Here is a 20,207-nt window from a genome sequence, read left to right as displayed (position 1 = left end):
GAGGACATCTTAGATAGAATCATGACTTAAGCCGTTTTGAAATTTGTGCTTGTTGTCGTCTTTCTCTCCCAGAATCATCACTAGGAAATGATTTTATGCTAAAGAATTCCTATTTCATCCCTGTCAGGTAGAGTAAACAATTGCCTCGGATGAGGAGTAGCTGGTGCCGGTGAACGGGAAGACGATTAAATTTTTATCGATAAGGGTCAAGGGATCCAGAATTAGAGTAATCAGCCATTCTCACCCACCTACGCCCGGCCGGACGTCTCCTGGCTCCTCCACATAATCTTCCTTGATGCCTCCTTAAACCCCATAATCTTCCTGGCACGAACGCCAGCAATAGCCCGCAATGTCTGCGGATGCGCCGCAGACTGAACCAGCGCGCTCCGGCGTTGAGTCGCAGGATGGAAACCCCGCCATACCCCTCCGCATGCGCACAAACACTGCGGAGATAGACAGCACCATCATACATCCTGGGGCTGTAAAGATCAATGTGGAAGGCGCATTTATTGTTGATCATGATGCAGAGGGTTCTCCAAATGGAAATCCAAATGGGGGGACTCATGAGACGAAAGATATCAGATTGCCGAATCACACAGCCGTTGTGAGCCACATAGCTGTGGACGTATGTCCCTCCTCAACGTCTGCCCGTTTGGGCATCTGCGAAGACTGCCTACTGATCTCATGGTAGATTGGAGGATCTCTAGCAAAGCTCGTATATTTTTCTCGAGAACCACATTCCCGCGACCCTGGAGGAAGATTGAATTTCATAACCTTCGAGACAGACCGGATTGATGACTGCATAGAGTTCATGAAGCAGCACAAAATCAAGCAGCAGAAACTCAATGGTTCCAGGCCTGGGGAATTGTGTGTCATGGCTACCGGAGGAGGAGCATACAAATTCTACGACAAGGTTCGAGAAGCTCTAGGTGTTGATGTGTCGAGAGAGGAGGAGATGGAGTGCTTGATAATCGGTAGAAATAATGCGCCCGTAACAATGTATTGTCTTCTAACGAAAAGCAGGACTCGACTTTTTCATTACAGAGATACCTCGCGAGGTATTTACATATAGCGAAACGGACCCAATACATTTCGAAGAACCGAGAGCAGACATATACCCTTACCTACTTGTCAACATAGGTTCTGGTGTTAGCATGATCAAAGTCTCAGGACCAAAACACTTCCAAAGAGTAGGCGGAACATCTCTCGGAGGTGGGACACTCTGGGGGCTTCTGTCTCTCCTCACAGGAGCCCGTACCTTCGACGACATGCTTGGAATGGCTGAAATAGGGGACAATGCTAAAGTGGACATGTTAGTAGGAGATATTTATGGAGGGGATTATGGTAAAATAGGACTGAAGAGCAGCACAATTGCAAGCTCATTCGGAAAGGTATTCCGAATGAAGCGGGAAGCCGAGCAGGAAGCGGAAGACAGCGGAGGTCTTGCAAACGACGATTCCAAGTCCTCGTCTCAACCCTCATCATCACGTCCAGGCGATTCTCTAGCCCAAGAAGATCACGTATCGGCGCCCTTTTCAGCCCCAGATATATCCCGTTCTCTTCTCTACGCGATATCCAATAACATTGGACAAATCGCCTATCTCCAGTCGGAGAAGCATTCTTTGTCGACGATTTATTTCGGGGGCAGTTTCATCAGAGGTCACAGACAGACGATGAATACCCTGAGTTACGCAATCAAGTTTTGGAGTGGCGGTGAGAAGAAGGCGTATTTCTTGCGACATGAAGGATACCTGGGAGCTGTTGGTGCGTTTTTGAAGCGACAGCCGAGAAATTGGGGAAGGAGAGGTAGTTTTGAGGATGGTATACCGCCATTTTTGCATAAAGGGATGGACTACCCTGGATCGTGAGGAACAAAATCTTTGAAGAAGTATGCTTGCTTGAATAGGGATATGTATCTGCTGCAGTTGCCCGGCTTTTCGCATGTGCATGGGATTCTGCTTCGGTCGCTAGCCTTTGAATTATGCTGGGGTATATCTCCAGGCACCTAGAGAGGCCGAATAAAAATGAGAGAATATTAAAAGTTCAACATTAACGAATATTGAAGCTCGCCATAAATTCTGTTTTATGGTCACTGAGATTGGACTGGCTCCGAGAAATGACGGATATATTTCGGGAGAAACGATTTGACTCAAAAGGAGCACAAACCAACAGCTCCTGTTGATTATCATACTTGTCAATAAACGATCAAACATTATGTCTGGAGATCGAGGGGAATACTGACTTAGAAAAATTGAGAAATTATGTCGGCATGCTGGAGAATGAGAAACGATTGATATGAAGGCCTACTGAGTGGTGGGGAATTCGCTTGCCCTTCTGCATATGCCCGGCCCGCAGCCAAGCACTCGAGCCCCCCTATCGGCGTCGGTGTTATGTGGCCGATTTTGGCGATCCCGTAACGTGAAAGCACCACGAAAACCTCATCCTTTCTCTAATACAACTTAATCAAAACTTGACAGAAGTTAAGAATAGCTATCTTTAAATATACTATGAAGACGAAATCTTATTTAGACAATTGTGTGTTGTGAAAATCACTTCCTAGGACATTTGTTTTAGTGTTCCGGACGTGCCTCAAACAGCCACATAATACCGACGCCGATACGAGTAGCGCCCACACAAAAGCAAGGCAAATTGTTTAGGTGATAAGTAGTCAAATAAGAAAATTATTGACACAAATCGTGGAAACACGCCACAATCGGTTGTAGTAAGTTTGCTCAACAACCTGTACCAGTAAAACATCCCTCTAACTGGTTTATAGTAGTGTAGCGGTTAGCACGTGAGATTCTGAAAACAGAATCAATATATTCTGTAAAGAATGTTTCTCGAATCCCCGGTTCGAGCCCGGGTACGACCTGAATTGTTTATTTTTAAAATTGCTTTTTGTCGACAGGCATGGCAAGCCGCGTCAGGCCTGGACTCGAGGCATACCGTGCTAATCAGTACTGAAGCTCTCCATTCCGAGCCCCTAAACTCGATTTGTAGCGTTGGATTCATCTACTCAGCCTCAAGTTAAGACGTTGTTGAAAGGTTCTTTTGGGACTGGGGGTTGTTAGGTTTTGCTTCCCGGGCAGAACTCTGTTGCGGTAGCGGATGGAACATTTGACTCTACGTAATCACCTAGATATGTAGCACATCATCTTAGGAATTCCCATGTTTCAATTATTGATCGAATTAAAGGAGAAACTCCGCTGCTCCCGAAAAGCTAACGAAGTCTTTTGAAACTGAGGTAGGTTGAAAGGACATTTCAGTGGTAATATCTGTTCCTGTATCATGGTTGCCTCCAGGCCTCGCTTCTGGACTGTCATAAGCGAGGACGCTCTAAACAACAATCTAGGCGCAACACTTGCTTTTCAGGACTTTATGATTAACAGAATCTTTCACCATGAAAAGTTTAGAGGAATCTGCCAGCAATCCCACACATAATAGACATGCAGTGGTCATGACAGCATCCGTACTTCTACTTGCAGTGACTGTTCCTGCTGGATAATAATCGTAGGTTTTCTTGCCAACAATCTGTCCCATGGCCCTTTCTAGACGCACAACTCCTTTTTCGACGATCTAATAGTGAGCTATAATCCTAGCACCTGTTAAACTCTACTTCGTCGGCCTTCCAGCAAGAAACAACGCCACTATTGGACGGAAAATTTGATGATCGCCGTATTGCTTCCATGGGCCAAGTGACGTGACCTCCTGTAACCCACATCACCGAAATTCTTTTTGATGAGAACACTGAGCGGTCTAGCCAGCCTGAGCCGCCTAGTTCGAAAGATGTTCTTCATGACAATCTTACTTCATGGCTGGCAAGTAGAATTAACAGGTATATTGAGCAAGGGGGCCACAAAGGAAGACTGCTAGCTACCAAGACATGGACAGCACTTGACGCTTTAGGTTGTGGTTCTAAATGCTGTAAAGCAGTGCTCGGTGTGTATGAAACACATACGCAGGAATTCAAACAAGGAAAAGGAGGATTAGCGTCAAAGATATGGTACTCTCGATTAGATCGAGTGAATCAACTACAATCATATCTACCATTCTGATACCTCTCCAGGCTTGGGTTTCTGTACTCTTACAACCTTGTCGCAGTTCAACAGACAGAGAGGGTCGAAAGCCAATTTGAGCTAATATCGTCAGAATATCCCAGAAAGCCAGTCCAGAACGGAGTAAACGTACCTTTCTCATCGCGTCAACGGTTGTCTCTCCCAACTCGTGGTTGAGATAGTCTCTCTTTACCAGTCCAACGCCATGCTCACCCGTAACAGTTCCTTCCATCTCCACAGCTCTCTTGACCATGCGATGTACAACTTCCTCGGCCTTTTGCCGTTGAGAGTCGTTGTATAACATAATGGCTAGCTTTGTCAGCATTCATTAACTTCCAACAAATACTTGGAAGACTTACTGTGGAAGTTACCATCTCCGACATGCCCAACAATTGCTGCGAACAATCCGCTCCTGCTAAGATCTGCCTTGGTCTCCTCGACAATATCTGGCAACCTACTAATAGGAACGGCAACATCGCCCGTCCAGACATGATCAGACTCGTTCTCACGCATAGCCATCACAGACCAAAGGGCGGCTTTCCTCGCGCCCCAGAGATCAGTCTGCTCCTCTGCTGTCTTTGCAAATTCAAAAGTCTTGCTTCCAGTTCCCTTGGCCAACTTTTGGACTATACCAACCTGCTCCTTTACTGCAGATGGAGTGCCTGCGAACTTGAAGAAAAGAGTTGGTGCTTCTGTCCACGTTCGATCCGTCATCTTTGAAGCGTTGACGCACTTCATCTGCACATCATCCAGAATTTCAATGGCGGCAATCGGAACTCCTTCGCTGACAACCTTGGCCACACAGTCTGCTGCCTGTCTTACACTCCCAAAGCTGCACACAGCAACAGAGGTAGTATTTGGCTTCGTTGTGACCTTTAAAACAGCTTCTGTGACCAGTCCTAGAGTTCCTTCACTTCCAATAAACATTTTGGTGAGGTCATATCCGGCGCTGCTTTTCCTGGGTCGCTGTCTGGTCTTGATGACGGTTCCATCCGCGAGCACTACAGTCAAGCTCAATACCCATTCTCGCATCGTTCCATATCGGTAGGCATTCGTGCCACTGCATCCAGTTCCGACCATACCCCCAATCATCGCACCTGGCCCTGGATCCGGAGGGAAGAACAGGTTATCCTGGGCTAACTCCTCATTCAGACGTTCCCACCCCACTGCAGGTTGAACTACAACATCCATGTCTTCTTTGTGCAGCTTCAGAATTTGGTCCATACGACCGAAATCGACGCAAATACCTCCTCTGGTAGGAGCGAAATGCCCTTCTAGACTTGTACCGCCACTATATCCGGTAACTGGTATCCGTCTCTTATGACACACCTTCATGATGGCACTGACCTCCTCCGTACTGGATGGGTATACGACCAAGAAAGGCCGCTCTGAATCGCCCCCAATGTGCGAGCTCCAGTCACTGCCAGCATGATGCTCCAGATCCGCCTCCAAGGTAGAAACATGTTCCTTGCCTACAATCTCTACAAAGTCTGCCCAAGCAGCTTCCATATTCGAACCGGATACATCGTGTTTGGGAGGAGTGGTCGCTGAAAGAGGGATCGTAGATGCTGTCGAGAGCTTTGGGGCACTCCGGCTCCCAAAGTAGTATCCTCCAAGGGCTGTAGCAATAATAACTTCCATACATTAGCTAGAATTCTACTTCCATGGAAGTGATATAAAATACCAAAAGTCAGCGCCGAATTGCGCCCACCAGCGCCCTCGTTCCTTTGCTTCGAGAAACGCGCCTGTTCTGCTCTCTCACGCTCCAGTCTCCCAGCCGCGCTCTCATACAATTGGCCCTTGAATGTACGACCCAGTGTCTCCCCAGATCCAGCTGGCTTCTTTTCTGTCGATTCCCATCGTACTTGCGTGTGTCTGGCGGCAGCTCGGAGACATGGAGCTGGGGTTGAGGATTTGCGAAGGGAAGCCTGGAGAGCTCTGGGCGGAGCTCTGAACGCCATGGTTATGATGAGCGTATGCCAGATGATTACGCCTTAGTATTTTACATATGATGCGACTTAAAGTTGAAGAAAATGAGAACGTGGTGGTTGAGAAACTGAGCCGGAAATAATTTCTGGGTTGGTTGGCTGTAGCCGCATTTTGACAGCTCCGGAAGCTTGCCCCCACTTTCAGTCAAGCACCAGCACATGTACTGGAAACGCCATAGCTGCATATTGTTAATCATCGCGCATCCATCATCTGATAGTGATTTAAGACCGGAATCCACGTTGAATGGAGCACTATGGTATATATAATGGGAAATACTGCCCTCAAATTCTAGACCCAAGCTACTTGACTCGATGTAAGATGATCATTTACAGGTTCGTAGGTGCCTACGCACGTCATTCTGTCTCGCTTCACATAAGTAAACAATCCTTCATCATGGGCAATGGCATTACAAAAGCAATCTACTATGCTATCAACACGTCTCAAAAAGCTAATCCTCGTGAGAGAAATCTCTAAAAACTCCACCGAACCTCCCCAACGCCCCATGTCCCAGGAACAGTTTGTCAACCCCTTTCCCACCCAAAACGCCTTCATGTTGTGACTGGTAACAGCCTGCCATGACTAAGAAACAATCATCGTTAATTCGTCTACATCTGGCCATTATTCTTCCAAGCAGCAACCAGTTGAACTTGAAACATTGGCTTCACGCCTCCGATGGCTGCAAAGTAAGCCTCCAACTCGTCATCCTGATCAATTGGAAGAAGCATCTCGTTTCCATTTGGCGGCTTGATTACTCCCTCGATACGAATAGCGATGGTTCCAGGAAACTTGACTGTGGCTAGCTGTCGTAGCTCATCGAGCGAGGTAGAACTCATGGTGGCCAACCACAATCTAGTTTGTGAGGTGACCTCAGAATTGGGATGTAAACGGATATAGAGGGGGAATGATGACGGCGCAGGTTGGAAGGCGGCCTGGGCTGCTTGAGCTGCATATTGTTGGTCAACGTACTGGTCAGCGAACTGATTTTGCATCCCCCGATTCATCAGAGAAGGATCATTGGCAGCAGCTAGCAGGAGCGACGGGTCAATTTGCATATCATTGTGATCAACCATGACCTGCTGGCGAGCTTGCTGCTGGGACTGGGTGTGATTCAGTCCAGATTGACCTCGAGATTGTGTTCGAGATTGGGGAAGTACTTGGTTCTGCATTTGACTTTGAGCCTGCGCAAGAGCAGCTGCTCGGATCAGACTTTCGTCCGGACCAGGCTGAAAATCTTTCATATCAAATGGATTCATGTCAGTAGCGTCTGGGACCGTGAAGTTGGAGTCGAATTTCTTCTTTCTAGTTGGATCGCGCTTGGTCTGATCATCGCGGAGGCGTTTCATAACATCTCTGCAAAGGACTTCCATAGCCTTGACCTTCTCCTGATGTTGGGGATCGGCATCTCCTGGGGCGAGAATACTCTGGAGCAGTTCTGAGCCATTGATCCAGGTTGCCTTCAATTCTTTCCAATGATCCTCGCCAGCCTCGAGCTTACTCGTGAAGTGATCGGCCTTGAGTACCTGGTAAAAAGCATTTCTCAATTGACGAGACTCCTCGGGGTTCACACCAAGTGAGTTTTTGGCCTCTGCAATGGTCATTCGTCGTTCCAGTGTTCTCATTCTCTTCGTTACGTCGCTGCATACAACATCCAAGGCAAGTTTTTTGGCTTCTTGATTATCCTCGTTTGCCCAGAAAACAGATTGTAGATGTGGACTCTCTTGCACCAGTCTATCCTTAGCTGCCTCCCAGCGTTCTGGACCAGCGATTGTCTTCTTGATGATGTCGGCTTCTTCACAGATTCGTTGGAAACGAGCGCGAATATCACGGTAGAGGCGGTTGTCAAGACTTAAGAAAGCCTTGCTCTCATCAATAGTCGTTTCAGAAGGAAATCTTGGAGGTCCAGGCGGATCAGCTGGTAGACCTGCCCAGCCTCGAGTTCGACGACGACGCTTTCTGGTTGCCCAACGCTCAGCAGACTCGGCTTGAAGCTTTGTTAGACGCTCCTGTCTCTTTCTCATGACTTCCGGACTGAGAGGAGGCGAGTCGCCCCGCGACGTCCGTGTTTGTGGCATGGACATGTCTTCCAATGGCTCATCATCTGCGTCTGCATCTGCCATTTGTTCGCCTGGGTAGAGAGCCTGTTGAAGTTGATTGATGACATCTTGATCTGAGTCTTTCTTCTTTGTCTTCATTCCGTTGGGAACTCTCAGCAACCATCGATTCTTCGCGCGAACACGCATCAACTCGCGTTCCTTGATATCATAGCCCTCGTCGTTCAGGGTGCGGAGCATATCCCGCTGAGACGTATTGCAGTCCCATAGTTCCTTGACGCGTTGCACGAGAGCTGCATTCTTGTGGGCGGGGTTCTGTTTGGAGGGGAAATCCCAGCGTTTAAATTGTGTCTGGAACGCACGTTTGCTGCGATAGAGAAGAGTGGAGGTCAGTACGGCTCGGGATAGTAGTGAGAGTACGGACGACGATATGGATTGGTATGGAGATGGGAGTTGTACGGGGGAGTACGTCCGGCGCCATCACCACTATCAGACTTACCTGGGTGCAAACTTGTGTTCCTCCTTCATGAATTCCATAATCTCCTCCAGGGATTTTTTCTCCTCGATATACATGCGATAGCATATCTCCTCTTTATTCTCCCAGTCGTAAACCATTTTTGCGATTACGAGCTGTAGGCCAGCAACAATTGCGCAGAAGTAAGTCAAGCGCGAGGTCTGGTTTGGGTCGCGAGGTGAAGCTGGTTCGTTGAGGGCGCCAGAGCAAAGTTGCGCCGACGAGTTGTTGCAGGCTCCTGTATCATTAGTCAGCGAGATCACTTGATCTCGCGAGGTTCGCTTGCATGCGCGAGATCTTTCTTTACTTCGCAGCTCAAAGTAAAACCACCTATCAAAACATTAGGAAAGTCACTATACATTCACAGACAATGGCTCAAGAGCCCGACTTCCAACTTTTCTCGTCACTCCGCTACGATCCTCTCCTTCTGCCTCTTACAATCAATACCGCTGCCTGGGATGGCGAGATCAAATTCTTCAGCCCATTCTATATGCTCCCCTACCATCGCGACCGCATGCTACAAGCCGCTGAGAACTTTGGCTGGACAAAAGCTGCGGACACGATCCGGGGTACGGAGGGTTTTAATTTCCTTCTGAAGAAGCTGAACGAAGGCGTTGATATCAACTCTCAATTGCCTTTGAGGGTGAAGACACTGTTGAGTCACGATGGGGAGATCACCGTAGAGTCAAACCCTGTGCCGGCTGTTGAACGTTGGACTTTGTTCCCTGAGAGGATTCCACCGCCATCAAGTCTTGAGACGACAATGAAAGTCAGTCCTCTCACGGGCGGAGCTCTCACGCTTGGCGAGAATGATGTCGTGCATGGAGATGCACCGAAAAGACAATCCTGGGATATCATCCCTGATCCTGTTCGCACCCCTCCTTCTCAGTATACGAGTTATAAGACTACAAGTCGCAACATGTACGTCAGTGCTCGAGAGCGGGTTGGAATCAAGGATATGGCAGAGGAGAAAGAGGTGCTGCTAGTGAGTGAAAAGAACGGAGAGATTATGGAGGGGAGCTTGACTAGTGTCTATTTCTGGAGAAATGGTAAGTGGACTACACCGCACGTAAGTAGTGGTGGGCAGATTGGGACTACCAGGAGATGGGCAATTGAGGAGGGGTATGCTGTTGAAGGGATCGTCACGATTGACTCTCTGATGGACGGAGAGGAGTGCTGGATCAGCAATGGAGTCCGAGGCTTCCAATATGGCAAGGTAAAGCTTGGGTAAGAACTTCAAGTCTTGTGAACTTCCAGTCAAGCAGCCCAATTCAAACAACTCATTCGAACTGCCATTGGAGGAAGGGATATTCAGGATGGCAGATACGGCTCCAGAGAGGAAGTACCAGGTCCATGATATCCAAGTGCCACGAGCCGACGGCCAGTTCAAAACAGTGAAACCTACTGCAGGCATGGGAGGGCTCTGATGAGAAAACTTCAAGTCTAATTTATGCTATCCATATGCCCTTGGGCAAGCCAGTTCTATACCCCATATCCCTATAACCGACTCCCTATAGTACAATTAATCGTCTCATCAAAACACACCCCTTGCCACCCGGTCTAAGCGGTTTTCTTACTCGGCATGTCCTTACTCGTACTTCCATCATAGTAATGCGCCATCTCCAGACCCGCCCTCTTGTACCCACACTTCACATAGAACCCCTCATTCGCCTCGCTACAATCCAGAATACACTTGTAGCAGCCCACCTTCTCCGCCACAAAATCCAATGCTTGAATGAGCTTAAGGCCGAGTTTCTTCCCTTGCTGATCCTTCGCGACAGCGATATCCTCGATATGTCCTACAAGACCAAGATTGTGAATACTGTTCCAATTTATTAGCTTTCAATTCCTTTCTAGGCATTTGCAGGACCTGAACATACAATTTCCTCTCCACAAGCAATGCCCCCGTCCCAACTATCCTCCCCTGATCCTCAATGACCAACAGATAGTATCCTCCCTTGCCCTGTCCATTCATCCAATCATACCGTTCATTCCACGCCTCTTCAGAGATATCTCCCACGGTCGTGAGCACACGAAGAACATCCAGAAAGCCAATTGCATAATCTGTTTTCCGCAGTGCGCGCAGTGTGTATGTGGGAGGTAGAGAAGCCGCAATTGTGGGTGAGATGAGTTCGGGGCCAAAGAGACCTTCGGGTTCTGGCAATTGCTCGCCCGTTGGAGGGGTCATTGTTATGGAAGGGGTGGTGCCGTTCATTTCGGTGGTTGTTTGGGTGGCTTCCTTGACGTGATTGGCTATGTTGTTTATTGTAGACATTAGGTTTGACGGAGAGTTTGATTTTTAAGAGAGGAGATTATGGGAGCAAGGGCGAAGCTTTATGTCCAGGTCTTGGACTCAGGAGGAGGCTGAGGAAAGTCGCATTTGCATTCTAATAATAGATAAACAATCCAGGTCCCAACCACACGGCTGGTCCCGCTTATGCAATCATGCCTTGCATTCAAGGTTATGACAGTGCCATCATTGATGATAGCACGATTGCTTTAAGTCAGATTCCTCTTTGACAAGTTCCAAAGCTCTAAGGGTTCTACAAACACTACAGAGATAATTGGACTTAAGTTACGGACATTTAGTACCATAACTTACAGGGCAGCAAAATTTATACACAAAATAAACCACGACCCTGTGTCTTGGCAACAGATGATCTCTCCTTCGTGTTAGCGAAAGGCTGACCGCCCCTAAAGACAGCTAGTAGCCACAGGTACTGCCACGGTTGGGCTAGCCCTAGCCTCGTCAGTTGATGCCAACAGCTCCAACTTGTCCAGTACCAGAAGCCTCGCCATTCTATCATCACCACCTAGACAGACAACCATCCACCTCCAGCATTCCCAGACGAATCAGAAATGGCAGACACACCACCAGTCCCCTCTTCGGAGCCCAGCACTCCACCCTCGAGCGCTGCAGACCAGGCAAGAATTCGCAAAGAGCGGCGAGAAGCAAAGATACGCGCCGGAGGCTCCGCGAGATTGAATAAGATCACAGGACTTGGAGGAGGAATACAGAGAGGTACAATTGCTCATACCTTGCCCACTCTTTGTGCATTTGGCTGATACATCCAGATGCCCCGCCTCAGCCCACAGTCTCAAAACCTACCGATGACCCCGAGGAAGTCGATATTTCAAACCATTATTACGAGCCTAAATCTCGCTCTTCTCGTCAGCCTAACCCATCGTCCTCTCCATTCGCCCAGCAGGGCATCAATGATGACCAACTTCGCCAGATGATGCTTGGATTTGATCCATCGGGCACTCCCCCTCTAGGTGGTAATGCAAATCCATTTGCCGGTTTTCCAGGTATGGGCGGTATGCCTGGTATGGATGGAATGGATGGGGCGGCAGGTGAAGACCCTATGATGAAGATGCTACAGCAAATGATGGGTGGGATGCCAGGTGAAGGAGCTGGTGCTATGCCCTCGTTTCCCGGGATGCCTCCTATGCCAGGCCAAGCTGCTGCTCCTGCAGATCCGTATGCATACCTTTGGCGTATTGTGCATGCTGTATTTGCACTGGGTTTGGGATTGTATATTGCGTTTACGACACCATTCACAGGCACGAAGATCGCCCGTGAAAGAAGTGCGCTAGGATATTCTAGTGGAGATGAGGTGGTCTTAAGTCCAAGCAGTGTCCATTTCTTCTGGATCTTTGCTACTGTGGAGGTTCTCTTGCAGACCAGTCGATTCTTTTTCGAGAAGGGTAGAGTTCAACATGGAGGAATCATGGGAATGATCATGGGATTTCTGCCGGAGCCCTGGAAGGGATATCTAGCCCTTGTTGCAAGATATTCTAGGATTTGGACAACTGTCAGTGGGGACGCAATGGTGTGTGTGTTCGTACTGGGTGTTTGTGCTTGGTTGAAGGGTAACTAGACAGCTTTCGATGTGGCGTGGAGATGCCTCAAATACTAAAGATTCAATTTCCAAGAGCACAGGGTTGACTTGCTTTCCCAGAAGCATATCTGTGATATATGGACCACAGCTTACAGAAAATCGTTGACTGGTAGGTAAACACTCAGCACAAACGAGTCTTCAAGACAAGTCAATCTCCAGATTCACGCAGAAATACTCCCAATGATGTGGGAGCAGGGTCGCTAGAATGAACAGAAATCGTCGACTGGCACGTAAAGAATTTGACACAAACAAATGCGAATGAGGTGGTGCTCTTACAGCCGACCAGTCCCCCTTCGAGGTTCTAAACAAGCTCCTGACCAGCGAATGTGGTCCAGACAGTGCCTGTGAGAAGTCACCAGGTACTAGACATGCCGCCTACGCGACCTTTCAAGGAAGTAAATCCCGTCACATCGACGAATGTGACGGTACAGTGCTATGTCTTGCAAAGTATGCAAAATACCAAGGAAATCTCTTATCGGTTCTAGATAGCAGCTTGAGGTGGATCCCGTCAATACTGAACTGAAAATGCTTAGTCACCAGGGGAATGACGTATGTACGCGACCAAGTGGTGTCCCCATGCATGTCACTGACTTGCCACCGTCAACAACTTTCTAACCTGCTCTGTTCTTACCTCTGCCATCCCTCCAATCGCTTGCTGGCATGCGGCTGGATTACTGAGACTTTGTCGGCCTTTCTTCTCTTCTCTGAGCCACACTTGGCGTGGGCTCGCATGCAAACCGAGAGCAGCCAGACCAGGCCAGCCAACCAGAAGTACTTTTTACTTTTATTAGAGTACCTGCCCATGTCCCCTCCACCCTCTCTTTGATCTGGGGCTTCTCCCTGCTTGGACTTTCACGCTGTCTCCTACATTCGCTCCTGCGAGAAATGCGAAGATTCTCACGACGTTGGTTTCTCTGGATGAAGGCTGTAATATGGCGTGGCCTCATGGCCATTGGGATGAAATTCCACCATCTCGCCGATCCCAAACCGCCGTCTCCCAACTTCAAGATCCTCATCCCTTCCAGGCTGTCTGCAGCCGGAGGACAATTCAAGCTTATCTTTTACGTCCCTGAGTCGTATTATACGGATACAGACGAAGATTATCGGTACCCAATAGTGGTGAATTTCCATGGAGGTGGATTTACTCTCGGCACAGGCACTGATGATGCACGATGGGCGGCGGCAGTATTGAAAAATGTCGAGGCCATATTTGTATCTGTCGAATACAGACTGGCTCCAGAGTTTCCTTTCAGCATTGGTGTTGAGGATGGAACAGACGCCCTTATTTACCTCGCATCTCATGCGGAAGAGCTACGAATCGATCCTCACCGTATGGCACTTTCTGGCTTCTCAGCTGGCGGGAATTTCGCATTTACAGTCCCCCTCATGCTTCGGGACCTCAAGAACGACACTGGTCGACGAAGTCTCCATGATACAGTTAACACACACCCTCTTCACAACTACAAATCATCGTCGAACCTATCCCTACCTCGCCCTGCTCTCACCAGAACAACTTCCGCAGCGACATCCACCCACTCAGTCTTGAAGCTTTCAGACCTAGAGCCCACTGCTCTCGAAGTAGATCAGAAGATCCCCGACCTGACTCTCCGCGCCATTGTCTCTTTCTACCCTCCAACCGACTTTCGTTCTACTCGCGCCGAGAAACGATCCACGAATCCAGCGCCAGAGAAGAACCTCCCACCATTCCTCACAAACTTGTTCGATGAGTCCTACATGCCAGGCTCCGACATTGATTTCGCAGATCCATATCTATCCCCAGCAGCAGCGATAGATGCCGACCTCGCAGCGGCATATCCTGAAGATATCGTTCTATATACTTGCGAATACGATATGTTGAATGTTGAAGGGACAGCATTTGGTGCCCGACTCGCCAGTGAACCTATTCAAAAGACTCTCCATGGTGGACTTATACGAGCTGTGCCACATGCTTTTGACAAGAAGCCAAATCCGTTACACTTCCCGGAAGCTGCAAATAAATGCTATAACGAAGCTTGTGCACATTTGAAACGTGTGTTTGGTGGCAGAGTGTCTATTGAGGAGAGGACTCAGTTGGATGAGGTGGAGGTAGTTGAGAGATTTGACGAGGAAGAGGCTGAAGCTGGAAGAAGGCTCGCTAAAGGCAAGGAGAGACAGAGAGAGGAAGATACTGATGGACTTCTGAAAGGTCCTGATATTTATGACCCAGGATTCAAGAAGTACTTGGATGTCCCGAAAAGGTAGATGATATTGAGGAATGAGATACTGGTGTGGAGACAGGACTGGCCTGACAGCACAGGATGCATAGGCTATGCGGTGGGTCAGGGGGGGCAGGGGCGTTGTCATTTGTTACCTTCGAAGCTTGGAAGAAGCATAGAAGTTATTTTTATTAGAATGTATATATATTGAATGTTTTCCATGGCCTTCAGACTTCCAGCAGAATCGTGACTTTGCACCTGATCTTCTGTCTCAGATGCCGTGTGTGTTTGTTTATTTCTACTGTTTTTGCCATATTCAATAACTTGGACGTACCGCTTTTGCGATATTTTGGTCACGTAACCGTTCCTGATATGCCACGAGCCGGGGCGATATTCAGGTAAACATTATCCTAACTCCCATATGAGGTGCGGTTCAGACAATTGATATGCTCCGAAACATCTCTGAGGAAATGCTGCTTGCTCACCAGCCATATCCCTCGTTGAAAGTGGTATAATAACATGCTCAAGGAAGCTGAAATATTCTTCGCCCCGTGATTACTAAATAATCATATCTAGTTCACTAGCTCTTATTGATGCCTTCCGTGACTGCTTGGCTTGTTGATACACCCTTCGGCTAAAGAGGGACGTGCTCGAGGAGTGCTCCAGACCTCGGCTCGTTCCCAGCCTTCAGCCTTGCCCCAAGTCCTTCAAAACATCACCAGCTTCGCAAGCCTCGTTTCCCATCCTACCTCCCCATCAATCGCCAAGATGGAGTTCATGACCGCCCTCCACTCCACCTTCGACGACCACAAACCCTCCCTCTTCGAACTCCTCTCCGAAGCCCAACTCGCTTCCCTCCTCCCCCCCTCCCTCCGTTACCTCCTCGCCGTCGCCACACACCGACACCCGCGCTACCTCCTCCGCATCCTCAACTCCTTCGATGAGCTCTACGCACTGCTCATGCTCCTCGTGGAGCGCCACTACCTCCTCACACACGGCGGCTCCTTCACCGAGAACTTCTACGGCCTGAAACGCGAAAAGGCCTTATCAGTCGGCGAGATCCCACGCGCGAACATCGCCGCGCCAGCACATGTCCGCGAGGCGCTACAGCTATCTAGGGGCGATGTATGGAGGAATCTGGCGGTCATGGTGGGAGTGCCGTATTTGAAGCGGAAGCTGGATGAGAGTTACGATATCAATGCGCCACGGGCGCTGCTGGGTGCGAGTTATACGCGGATGCCCGCCAATCCGACGATGAAGCAGAGGTTCATGCATTATTATCGCTGGTTTCTGAGACATGTGTACCCAAGTGTTAATGCGGCGTATTACTTCTCGATGCTGGCGTTTAATATTGCGTATTTGTTTGATAACAGCAAGCACCACTCGCCGTTCATGTGGTTGATTGGGACGAGGATGAGGAGGTTAGGTGAGGCGGATTATAGAGCTATTGCGGCCCTCAGTGAGCCGAAGAAGGGCAGTGGTGCTGGGCCAGCGGGAGGAAATCTAGGGGTGAATAGTATCTTCAGTCCGAGGGTTCTGGGGGATCGGGCATTGGATAGCCTGAAGTTCTTACTGCCAACCAGTATTTTTGCCTTGAAGTTTTTGGAGTGGTGGCATGCCTCGGATTTTGCGAGGCAGCTCTCAAAGAAGGCAACGGAAGGCATCGAGGTACCGCCGCCAGTTGTGTCTGGGTTATCGACGTTGTCAGTGAGGTTTGGTCCAGGAGCTAAGAAAGAGAGTGAATCTACGGATTTGAAAGAGAATTCTGGAAAGGAGGGAGAAGAATTAGAAAAGGAACCTTCGAAAGAAGACCAGGAACCTGAGAAGCCGCCTATAGCAGCATCATCCTTACTACCCATCTACACAATTCCTCCACCCCAGGACTCAGAGCTATGTCCAATCTGCCAGCAGGAAATCACGACAGCTACAGCTTGTCAAACCGGTTTTGTATTTTGCTATACTTGTATACATAGATGGCTAGAGGGAAATCATGAGAAACAAGAGGAATTCATGAAAGGGAGGGAGGGCCAGTGGGAGGATGGTAAGGGCAGGTGCGCCGTCACTGGGAGGAGGGTACTTGGTGGGACAGAGGGGCTGAGGAGGGTCATGATATGATGATATATTATAATGAATAGATCTCATGCCAGCCAAATCTCGTTGATTTGCTACTCTCCCCCCCCCCCCCCCCCCCCCGGCTTGAATGTTAAATGTGTAGAAAACTGGACCTCGTGTGGGTAGCTACTAGGGGTGTCTATCCAATAATTCAGTAGAGAATCAGCCTTAAATAGGGCTCAGGTGTCTCTCGAACCTTCTAAAGGCACCCTTGCTATTATAACAGGCCTAATTCTGGCTCGTGCTTCTAGCTGTATTCAGGGCCTCTAACCACTCAGCACTTGAAATCTAGGCCTCCGACCCGCAAAAGTTCACATTTAACATTCAAGCCGGGGGGGAGGGGGGGGGGAAGAGTAGATACATTCGTCTGAAGACTTGAGGTGGGACTCGTCGCATCTTTCGGCCATCGCTGCCATGTTGCATAATTCATGCAACAGTTCTGTATCAGAACTCTACACGCACTTTGACAGCAAATACTTCCAGGACGAGCTGCTCTGGTGTAATCTCAGGCATCAGAAAGCAACAGTGGTCTGATTATGTTGGTGATCGACTACTGGCCGACATGAGACTCTTTGTTGCTTTCATAGTCACTGTACCGAATGGAGAGTGACCGGGTTGCCTTCAGAACCTTCAAATCAGCAGGAAAAGCTCTTTCCTTTGCGCTTATCGAAGTCTAAAGCTTGAGAAGACGGCGACCAGATTCTTGAGAGAAAATGTTCATTCATATTATCTCATAGATCTCGCACTAATGGACCCCCATGCGTCGGGACTATGCCTACCATTTGTCCATCCTCCAGCATCTACACTCTCTTGACTCACATGGCGACTGCCATTCGGCTTCGGCGCGAATTGTCCCATTTGACCCAGGGTATCGACACCAGCGCTCTGCTGCTGTGCTCCTCCACTCGATGCAAATGGATTTTTGGTTCCTGCTATCTGCGTCACAACTGGCCCAGAAACACTCCGCTGTGGCTCAGGGCTTTGCATCGCAGGATTTGATAGCATCTGGGCTTGGTTTTGCTGCGGCTGTTGGACTTGCTGGGGAACGGCCGGTGCCAATTGTGGGTAATTGTAGAGATCCATAATACTCCTCTTATCCGCCCTCAAAGTCTGTTGAGGCATCTGAGGGTAGGTTTGTTGCCTTTGCTGCTGGTAATGTGCTTGTTGGTCGAATCCTTGTTGAGGAGCTTGTTGAGCTTGTTGATTGAAGTATGGATTCATCTGCTGTGGAGGATTTTGACCGAGAAACGGATTCATCTGCGGCTGTTGCTGCTGTACCTGCTGGGGCTGCTGCATAGCTCCATTGCCGAAGAAAGCAGCTCCGTATTGCTGAGCAGGGGATTGTTCCATCGGACTTTGATACATACTCTGAGGTGTGGCAAGCTGTTGATTATAAGGATTGCTTGCAAAATTGGTATTCAAAGGTGTTGCTTGGGGTTGTTGTTGCTGTTGCTGCTGCTGTTGTAGAAACGGATTGTAACTGTTTTGTTGTTCGGCTTGTTGTGGCTGCTGAAGTTGTTGCCCGGGATTCTCGTAGATCACAGACGGAAAGTATTGCTGAGGTACGGACGGAACAGGGGGGGTCATGGATTGTTGGTATAGTTGCTGGTGTGTCAGAGGTTGTGGAGCAGGAAATCCGCCGGTACGGTTGGGGAATAGTGGCTGTGAGGATTGCACAGACATATTCTGGAAAGCTTGATTAAGGTTGTACTGGGACTGAGATGGCGCAAGACCAAATGGGTTCGAGCTTTGGGGCTGTTGGTACGGATTGTTTCCCAACATCTGAGGCGAAGCCAAACCTCCTGTGGACTGGGAGGATTGAGGCGGTGCAATAGACGGTGGGGTATCCAACATATCAAACGGATTAGATGAGCTCCTTAATGGCACGTCTCTCGATCGATCTATTGTTAATCCAGTAGAGGCTCCAACAGGTGTTCGAGATCGACTATTAGGAGGTGGTGCCGCTATTTCTGGCGACTTCAATCCTCCACCTTCGCCGAGGCGGACCAGAGTTTCAATAGATTTCTCCAAATTTCCACTCAGGCCCCTTAGCACAGCGGTATTCCGCTTCTCGTCCCTAAATCCCATATCTCTTAGTTTGGCCAGCTTCATTTCCAAATCATCCGTTCCCTCTGCACCAACTGCTGCCCCGAATATCCTCGATTGCTTGTTTCTTCGTGGGGATGGCGATCGCTGGCGCCCAGTATCAAACTCCTGCTTGGCTGCCTCCTTCTTCGCCTTTGATGACAATGGAAATATCGAGGAAGCAGATCTAAAGCCGAATCTGCTACCAGGCTTTGGTGGTAATGGTGGCGGCTGATCATCCGAGTTCGTACTGCCAGTATTATTTCTCGCGGGCGGTTTCGTTGCTCTCTCTACATATTTCCCTCTTATGAATCTCTCCATGGCCGAGTCTGCTTCGTCGGCGTCAAAAGGAATCGGTGGTCTCGTGTTCTGAGGATTATATATCTTGTTTGAAGCAACATTACCAACCCGCTTCATGTTCTGTAAAAGCTTAGTCGGAGCCCAGGTAAAAGGTCACAATCAACATACTTCCACCTGCTCATTCGACCAGGAGTCCATACTGAGCGACTTCACTTTCGTGATATGCGTCCCCAGCTTCCTGTGCAGAGCCGCGCATCGCATACACAGGAATATACCCAGCTATTTCTGTAAGTGATTGTCCATGGTGGTGCTGTCGCACTATTGTTTACTTACACTCCAGCTGGCCCATCCTGTTGATGTAAAATTAGCATAAGACTAAATGCCGACTAGCAGAGCTCAACATACCTGGATTCCTCGCCTGGCAGTCTGCGCACACGTTATTTCCAGGAACCGACTTTATGAGATCCTGGAGCGCGCGTTCATTGCGCGCCTGCTGCCGCTTGCTCAAAGCTGCAGACATCACAGAATCGATTCTGTCGTAGCTCAATGGCGTGTTCGAGTCTGGTCAAAAGTATCGCAGGTTCAAGTTTCTCGGGTCAACAAGAGTCAGGAGTGAAACGAAAGCGTGGACGGAAACGCAGAGCTAAACTCCCAGCAGTTGAAATAGAGATGCAGACGTCCAAGGTGCGGCAGCTGGACTCGAAAGGAATAGATGGATGATTGCTGAGGTCGTAATCGTCAGAGTCGTTACTTCGTGAGAATGGAAAAGGAGAGACCAGCGTTGGTGGAGTGAAGTGGAGCTGCAGCAAGTTTGGTCTGGGTCTGGGTCTGGGCTCGAATGGGGACCGACCCGATGGCTTCGCCGTCGAGGTCGAGCTTGACAAGGGCAAGGAGAAGGGGGGAAGGGGTGACATCGGATGTCGGCGAAATGTTCTTGCGGATGAAACGAACATGCCTGTGCTGGCACCGAGTCCAAGAACTTCGCGTGTGAGTTCTGAGAAGTT

General features: G+C 49.0%; 9 protein-coding genes and 1 non-coding gene across 11 annotated transcripts; 6 read left to right on the top strand and 4 right to left on the bottom strand.

Moving 5' to 3' along the window:
• The first annotated feature begins 242 nt into the window (after positions 1–242).
• ONS95_009908 (uncharacterized protein) lies at positions 243–2,300 on the top strand. The gene is made up of 2 exons (XM_058503472.1): positions 243–974; positions 1,024–2,300. The coding sequence occupies exons 1-2, from the start codon at positions 812–814 to the stop codon at positions 1,866–1,868; spliced, it is 1,008 nt and encodes a 335-aa protein (XP_058360184.1). The 5' UTR covers positions 243–811; the 3' UTR covers positions 1,869–2,300.
• Positions 2,301–2,767: 467 nt separating this feature from the next.
• Positions 2,768–2,872, top strand: ONS95_009907. The gene has a single exon. It is a non-coding gene; the product is annotated as a tRNA-Gln (tRNA).
• Positions 2,873–2,964: 92 nt separating this feature from the next.
• On the bottom strand, positions 2,965–6,240 carry DLD1_2 (D-lactate ferricytochrome c oxidoreductase). The gene is made up of 4 exons (XM_058503471.1): positions 5,740–6,240; positions 4,415–5,689; positions 4,189–4,364; positions 2,965–4,136 (listed from the first exon to the last, which is right to left on the bottom strand). The coding sequence occupies exons 1-4, from the start codon at positions 6,014–6,016 to the stop codon at positions 4,044–4,046; spliced, it is 1,821 nt and encodes a 606-aa protein (XP_058360183.1). The 5' UTR covers positions 6,017–6,240; the 3' UTR covers positions 2,965–4,043.
• On the bottom strand, positions 6,241–8,794 carry ONS95_009905 (uncharacterized protein). Its single transcript, XM_058503470.1, has 2 exons — positions 8,595–8,794; positions 6,241–8,462 (listed from the first exon to the last, which is right to left on the bottom strand). The coding sequence occupies exons 1-2, from the start codon at positions 8,708–8,710 to the stop codon at positions 6,650–6,652; spliced, it is 1,929 nt and encodes a 642-aa protein (XP_058360182.1). The 5' UTR covers positions 8,711–8,794; the 3' UTR covers positions 6,241–6,649.
• Positions 8,795–8,922: 128 nt separating this feature from the next.
• On the bottom strand, positions 8,923–10,979 carry GNA1_2 (Glucosamine-phosphate N-acetyltransferase-like protein). The gene is made up of 2 exons (XM_058503468.1): positions 10,490–10,979; positions 8,923–10,431 (listed from the first exon to the last, which is right to left on the bottom strand). The coding sequence occupies exons 1-2, from the start codon at positions 10,882–10,884 to the stop codon at positions 10,170–10,172; spliced, it is 657 nt and encodes a 218-aa protein (XP_058360180.1). The 5' UTR covers positions 10,885–10,979; the 3' UTR covers positions 8,923–10,169.
• ONS95_009904 (uncharacterized protein) lies at positions 8,980–9,840 on the top strand (the record flags this gene model as incomplete). Its single annotated transcript, XM_058503469.1, has 1 exon — positions 8,980–9,840. One exon carries the CDS (start codon positions 8,980–8,982, stop codon positions 9,838–9,840), a length of 861 nt encoding a protein of 286 aa, XP_058360181.1.
• A 127-nt stretch (positions 10,980–11,106) lies between the features above and the next one.
• Positions 11,107–12,547, top strand: ONS95_009902 (uncharacterized protein). The gene is made up of 2 exons (XM_058503467.1): positions 11,107–11,631; positions 11,685–12,547. Exons 1-2 carry the CDS (start codon positions 11,469–11,471, stop codon positions 12,488–12,490), a joined length of 969 nt encoding a protein of 322 aa, XP_058360179.1. The 5' UTR covers positions 11,107–11,468; the 3' UTR covers positions 12,491–12,547.
• An 849-nt stretch (positions 12,548–13,396) lies between these two features.
• ONS95_009901 (uncharacterized protein) lies at positions 13,397–14,752 on the top strand (the record flags this gene model as incomplete). Its single annotated transcript, XM_058503466.1, has 1 exon — positions 13,397–14,752. The coding sequence occupies one exon, from the start codon at positions 13,397–13,399 to the stop codon at positions 14,750–14,752; it is 1,356 nt and encodes a 451-aa protein (XP_058360178.1).
• A 255-nt stretch (positions 14,753–15,007) lies between these two features.
• Positions 15,008–20,111, bottom strand: ONS95_009899 (uncharacterized protein). 2 transcript variants are annotated; one of them, XM_058503464.1, is made up of 4 exons: positions 19,609–20,111; positions 19,537–19,553; positions 19,372–19,482; positions 15,008–19,323 (listed from the first exon to the last, which is right to left on the bottom strand). In XM_058503464.1, exons 1-4 carry the CDS (start codon positions 19,721–19,723, stop codon positions 17,545–17,547), a joined length of 2,022 nt encoding a protein of 673 aa, XP_058360176.1. In that variant the 5' UTR covers positions 19,724–20,111; the 3' UTR covers positions 15,008–17,544. The 2 variants fall into 2 exon arrangements, with proteins under 2 accessions (XP_058360176.1, XP_058360175.1); XM_058503463.1 differs by having other exon boundaries at positions 16,914–19,323; positions 19,372–19,553.
• On the top strand, positions 15,475–16,821 carry PEX12 (ubiquitin-protein ligase peroxin 12; the record flags this gene model as incomplete). The annotated part of the gene is made up of 1 exon (XM_058503465.1): positions 15,475–16,821. One exon carries the CDS (start codon positions 15,475–15,477, stop codon positions 16,819–16,821), a length of 1,347 nt encoding a protein of 448 aa, XP_058360177.1.
• Positions 20,112–20,207: the final 96 nt, after the last annotated feature.

The sequence above is a fragment of the Cadophora gregata genome (genome assembly GCF_030347475.1).
Source record: "Cadophora gregata isolate MNR1 chromosome Unknown scaffold_4, whole genome shotgun sequence".
NCBI lineage: Eukaryota > Fungi > Ascomycota > Leotiomycetes > Helotiales > Ploettnerulaceae > Cadophora > Cadophora gregata.
Note: the sequence above shows the minus strand (reverse complement) of the source record. Positions and strands in the feature narration are given on the sequence as shown.

Bases quoted from the DNA above. Each gene is read 5' to 3' on its own strand.
- ONS95_009899 (XM_058503464.1), bottom strand. From the start codon at position 19,723: ATGTCTGCAGCTTTGAGCAAGCGGCAGCAGGCGCGCAATGAACGCGCG. The intron at 19,324-19,371 runs GTATGTTGATTG...AAGCTTTTACAG, and splicing joins GGTCGAATGAGCAGGTGGAA to AACATGAAGCGGGTTGGTAA.
- ONS95_009905 (XM_058503470.1), bottom strand. From the start codon at position 8,710: ATGGTTTACGACTGGGAGAATAAAGAGGAGATATGCTATCGCATGTAT. The intron at 8,463-8,594 runs GTAAGTCTGATA...TCTCTATCGCAG, and splicing joins GAACACAAGTTTGCACCCAG to CAAACGTGCGTTCCAGACAC.
- ONS95_009908 (XM_058503472.1), top strand. From the start codon at position 812: ATGAAGCAGCACAAAATCAAGCAGCAGAAACTCAATGGTTCCAGGCCT. The intron at 975-1,023 runs GTAGAAATAATG...AACGAAAAGCAG, and splicing joins GATGGAGTGCTTGATAATCG to GACTCGACTTTTTCATTACA.
- ONS95_009902 (XM_058503467.1), top strand. From the start codon at position 11,469: ATGGCAGACACACCACCAGTCCCCTCTTCGGAGCCCAGCACTCCACCC. The intron at 11,632-11,684 runs GTACAATTGCTC...TGATACATCCAG, and splicing joins TGGAGGAGGAATACAGAGAG to ATGCCCCGCCTCAGCCCACA.
- GNA1_2 (XM_058503468.1), bottom strand. From the start codon at position 10,884: ATGTCTACAATAAACAACATAGCCAATCACGTCAAGGAAGCCACCCAA. The intron at 10,432-10,489 runs GTATGTTCAGGT...AAATTGGAACAG, and splicing joins TTGCTTGTGGAGAGGAAATT to TATTCACAATCTTGGTCTTG.
- DLD1_2 (XM_058503471.1), bottom strand. From the start codon at position 6,016: ATGGCGTTCAGAGCTCCGCCCAGAGCTCTCCAGGCTTCCCTTCGCAAA. The intron at 4,365-4,414 runs GTAAGTCTTCCA...TGACAAAGCTAG, and splicing joins CGGAGATGGTAACTTCCACA to CCATTATGTTATACAACGAC. The intron at 4,137-4,188 runs GTACGTTTACTC...TGACGATATTAG, and splicing joins CCGTTGACGCGATGAGAAAG to CTCAAATTGGCTTTCGACCC.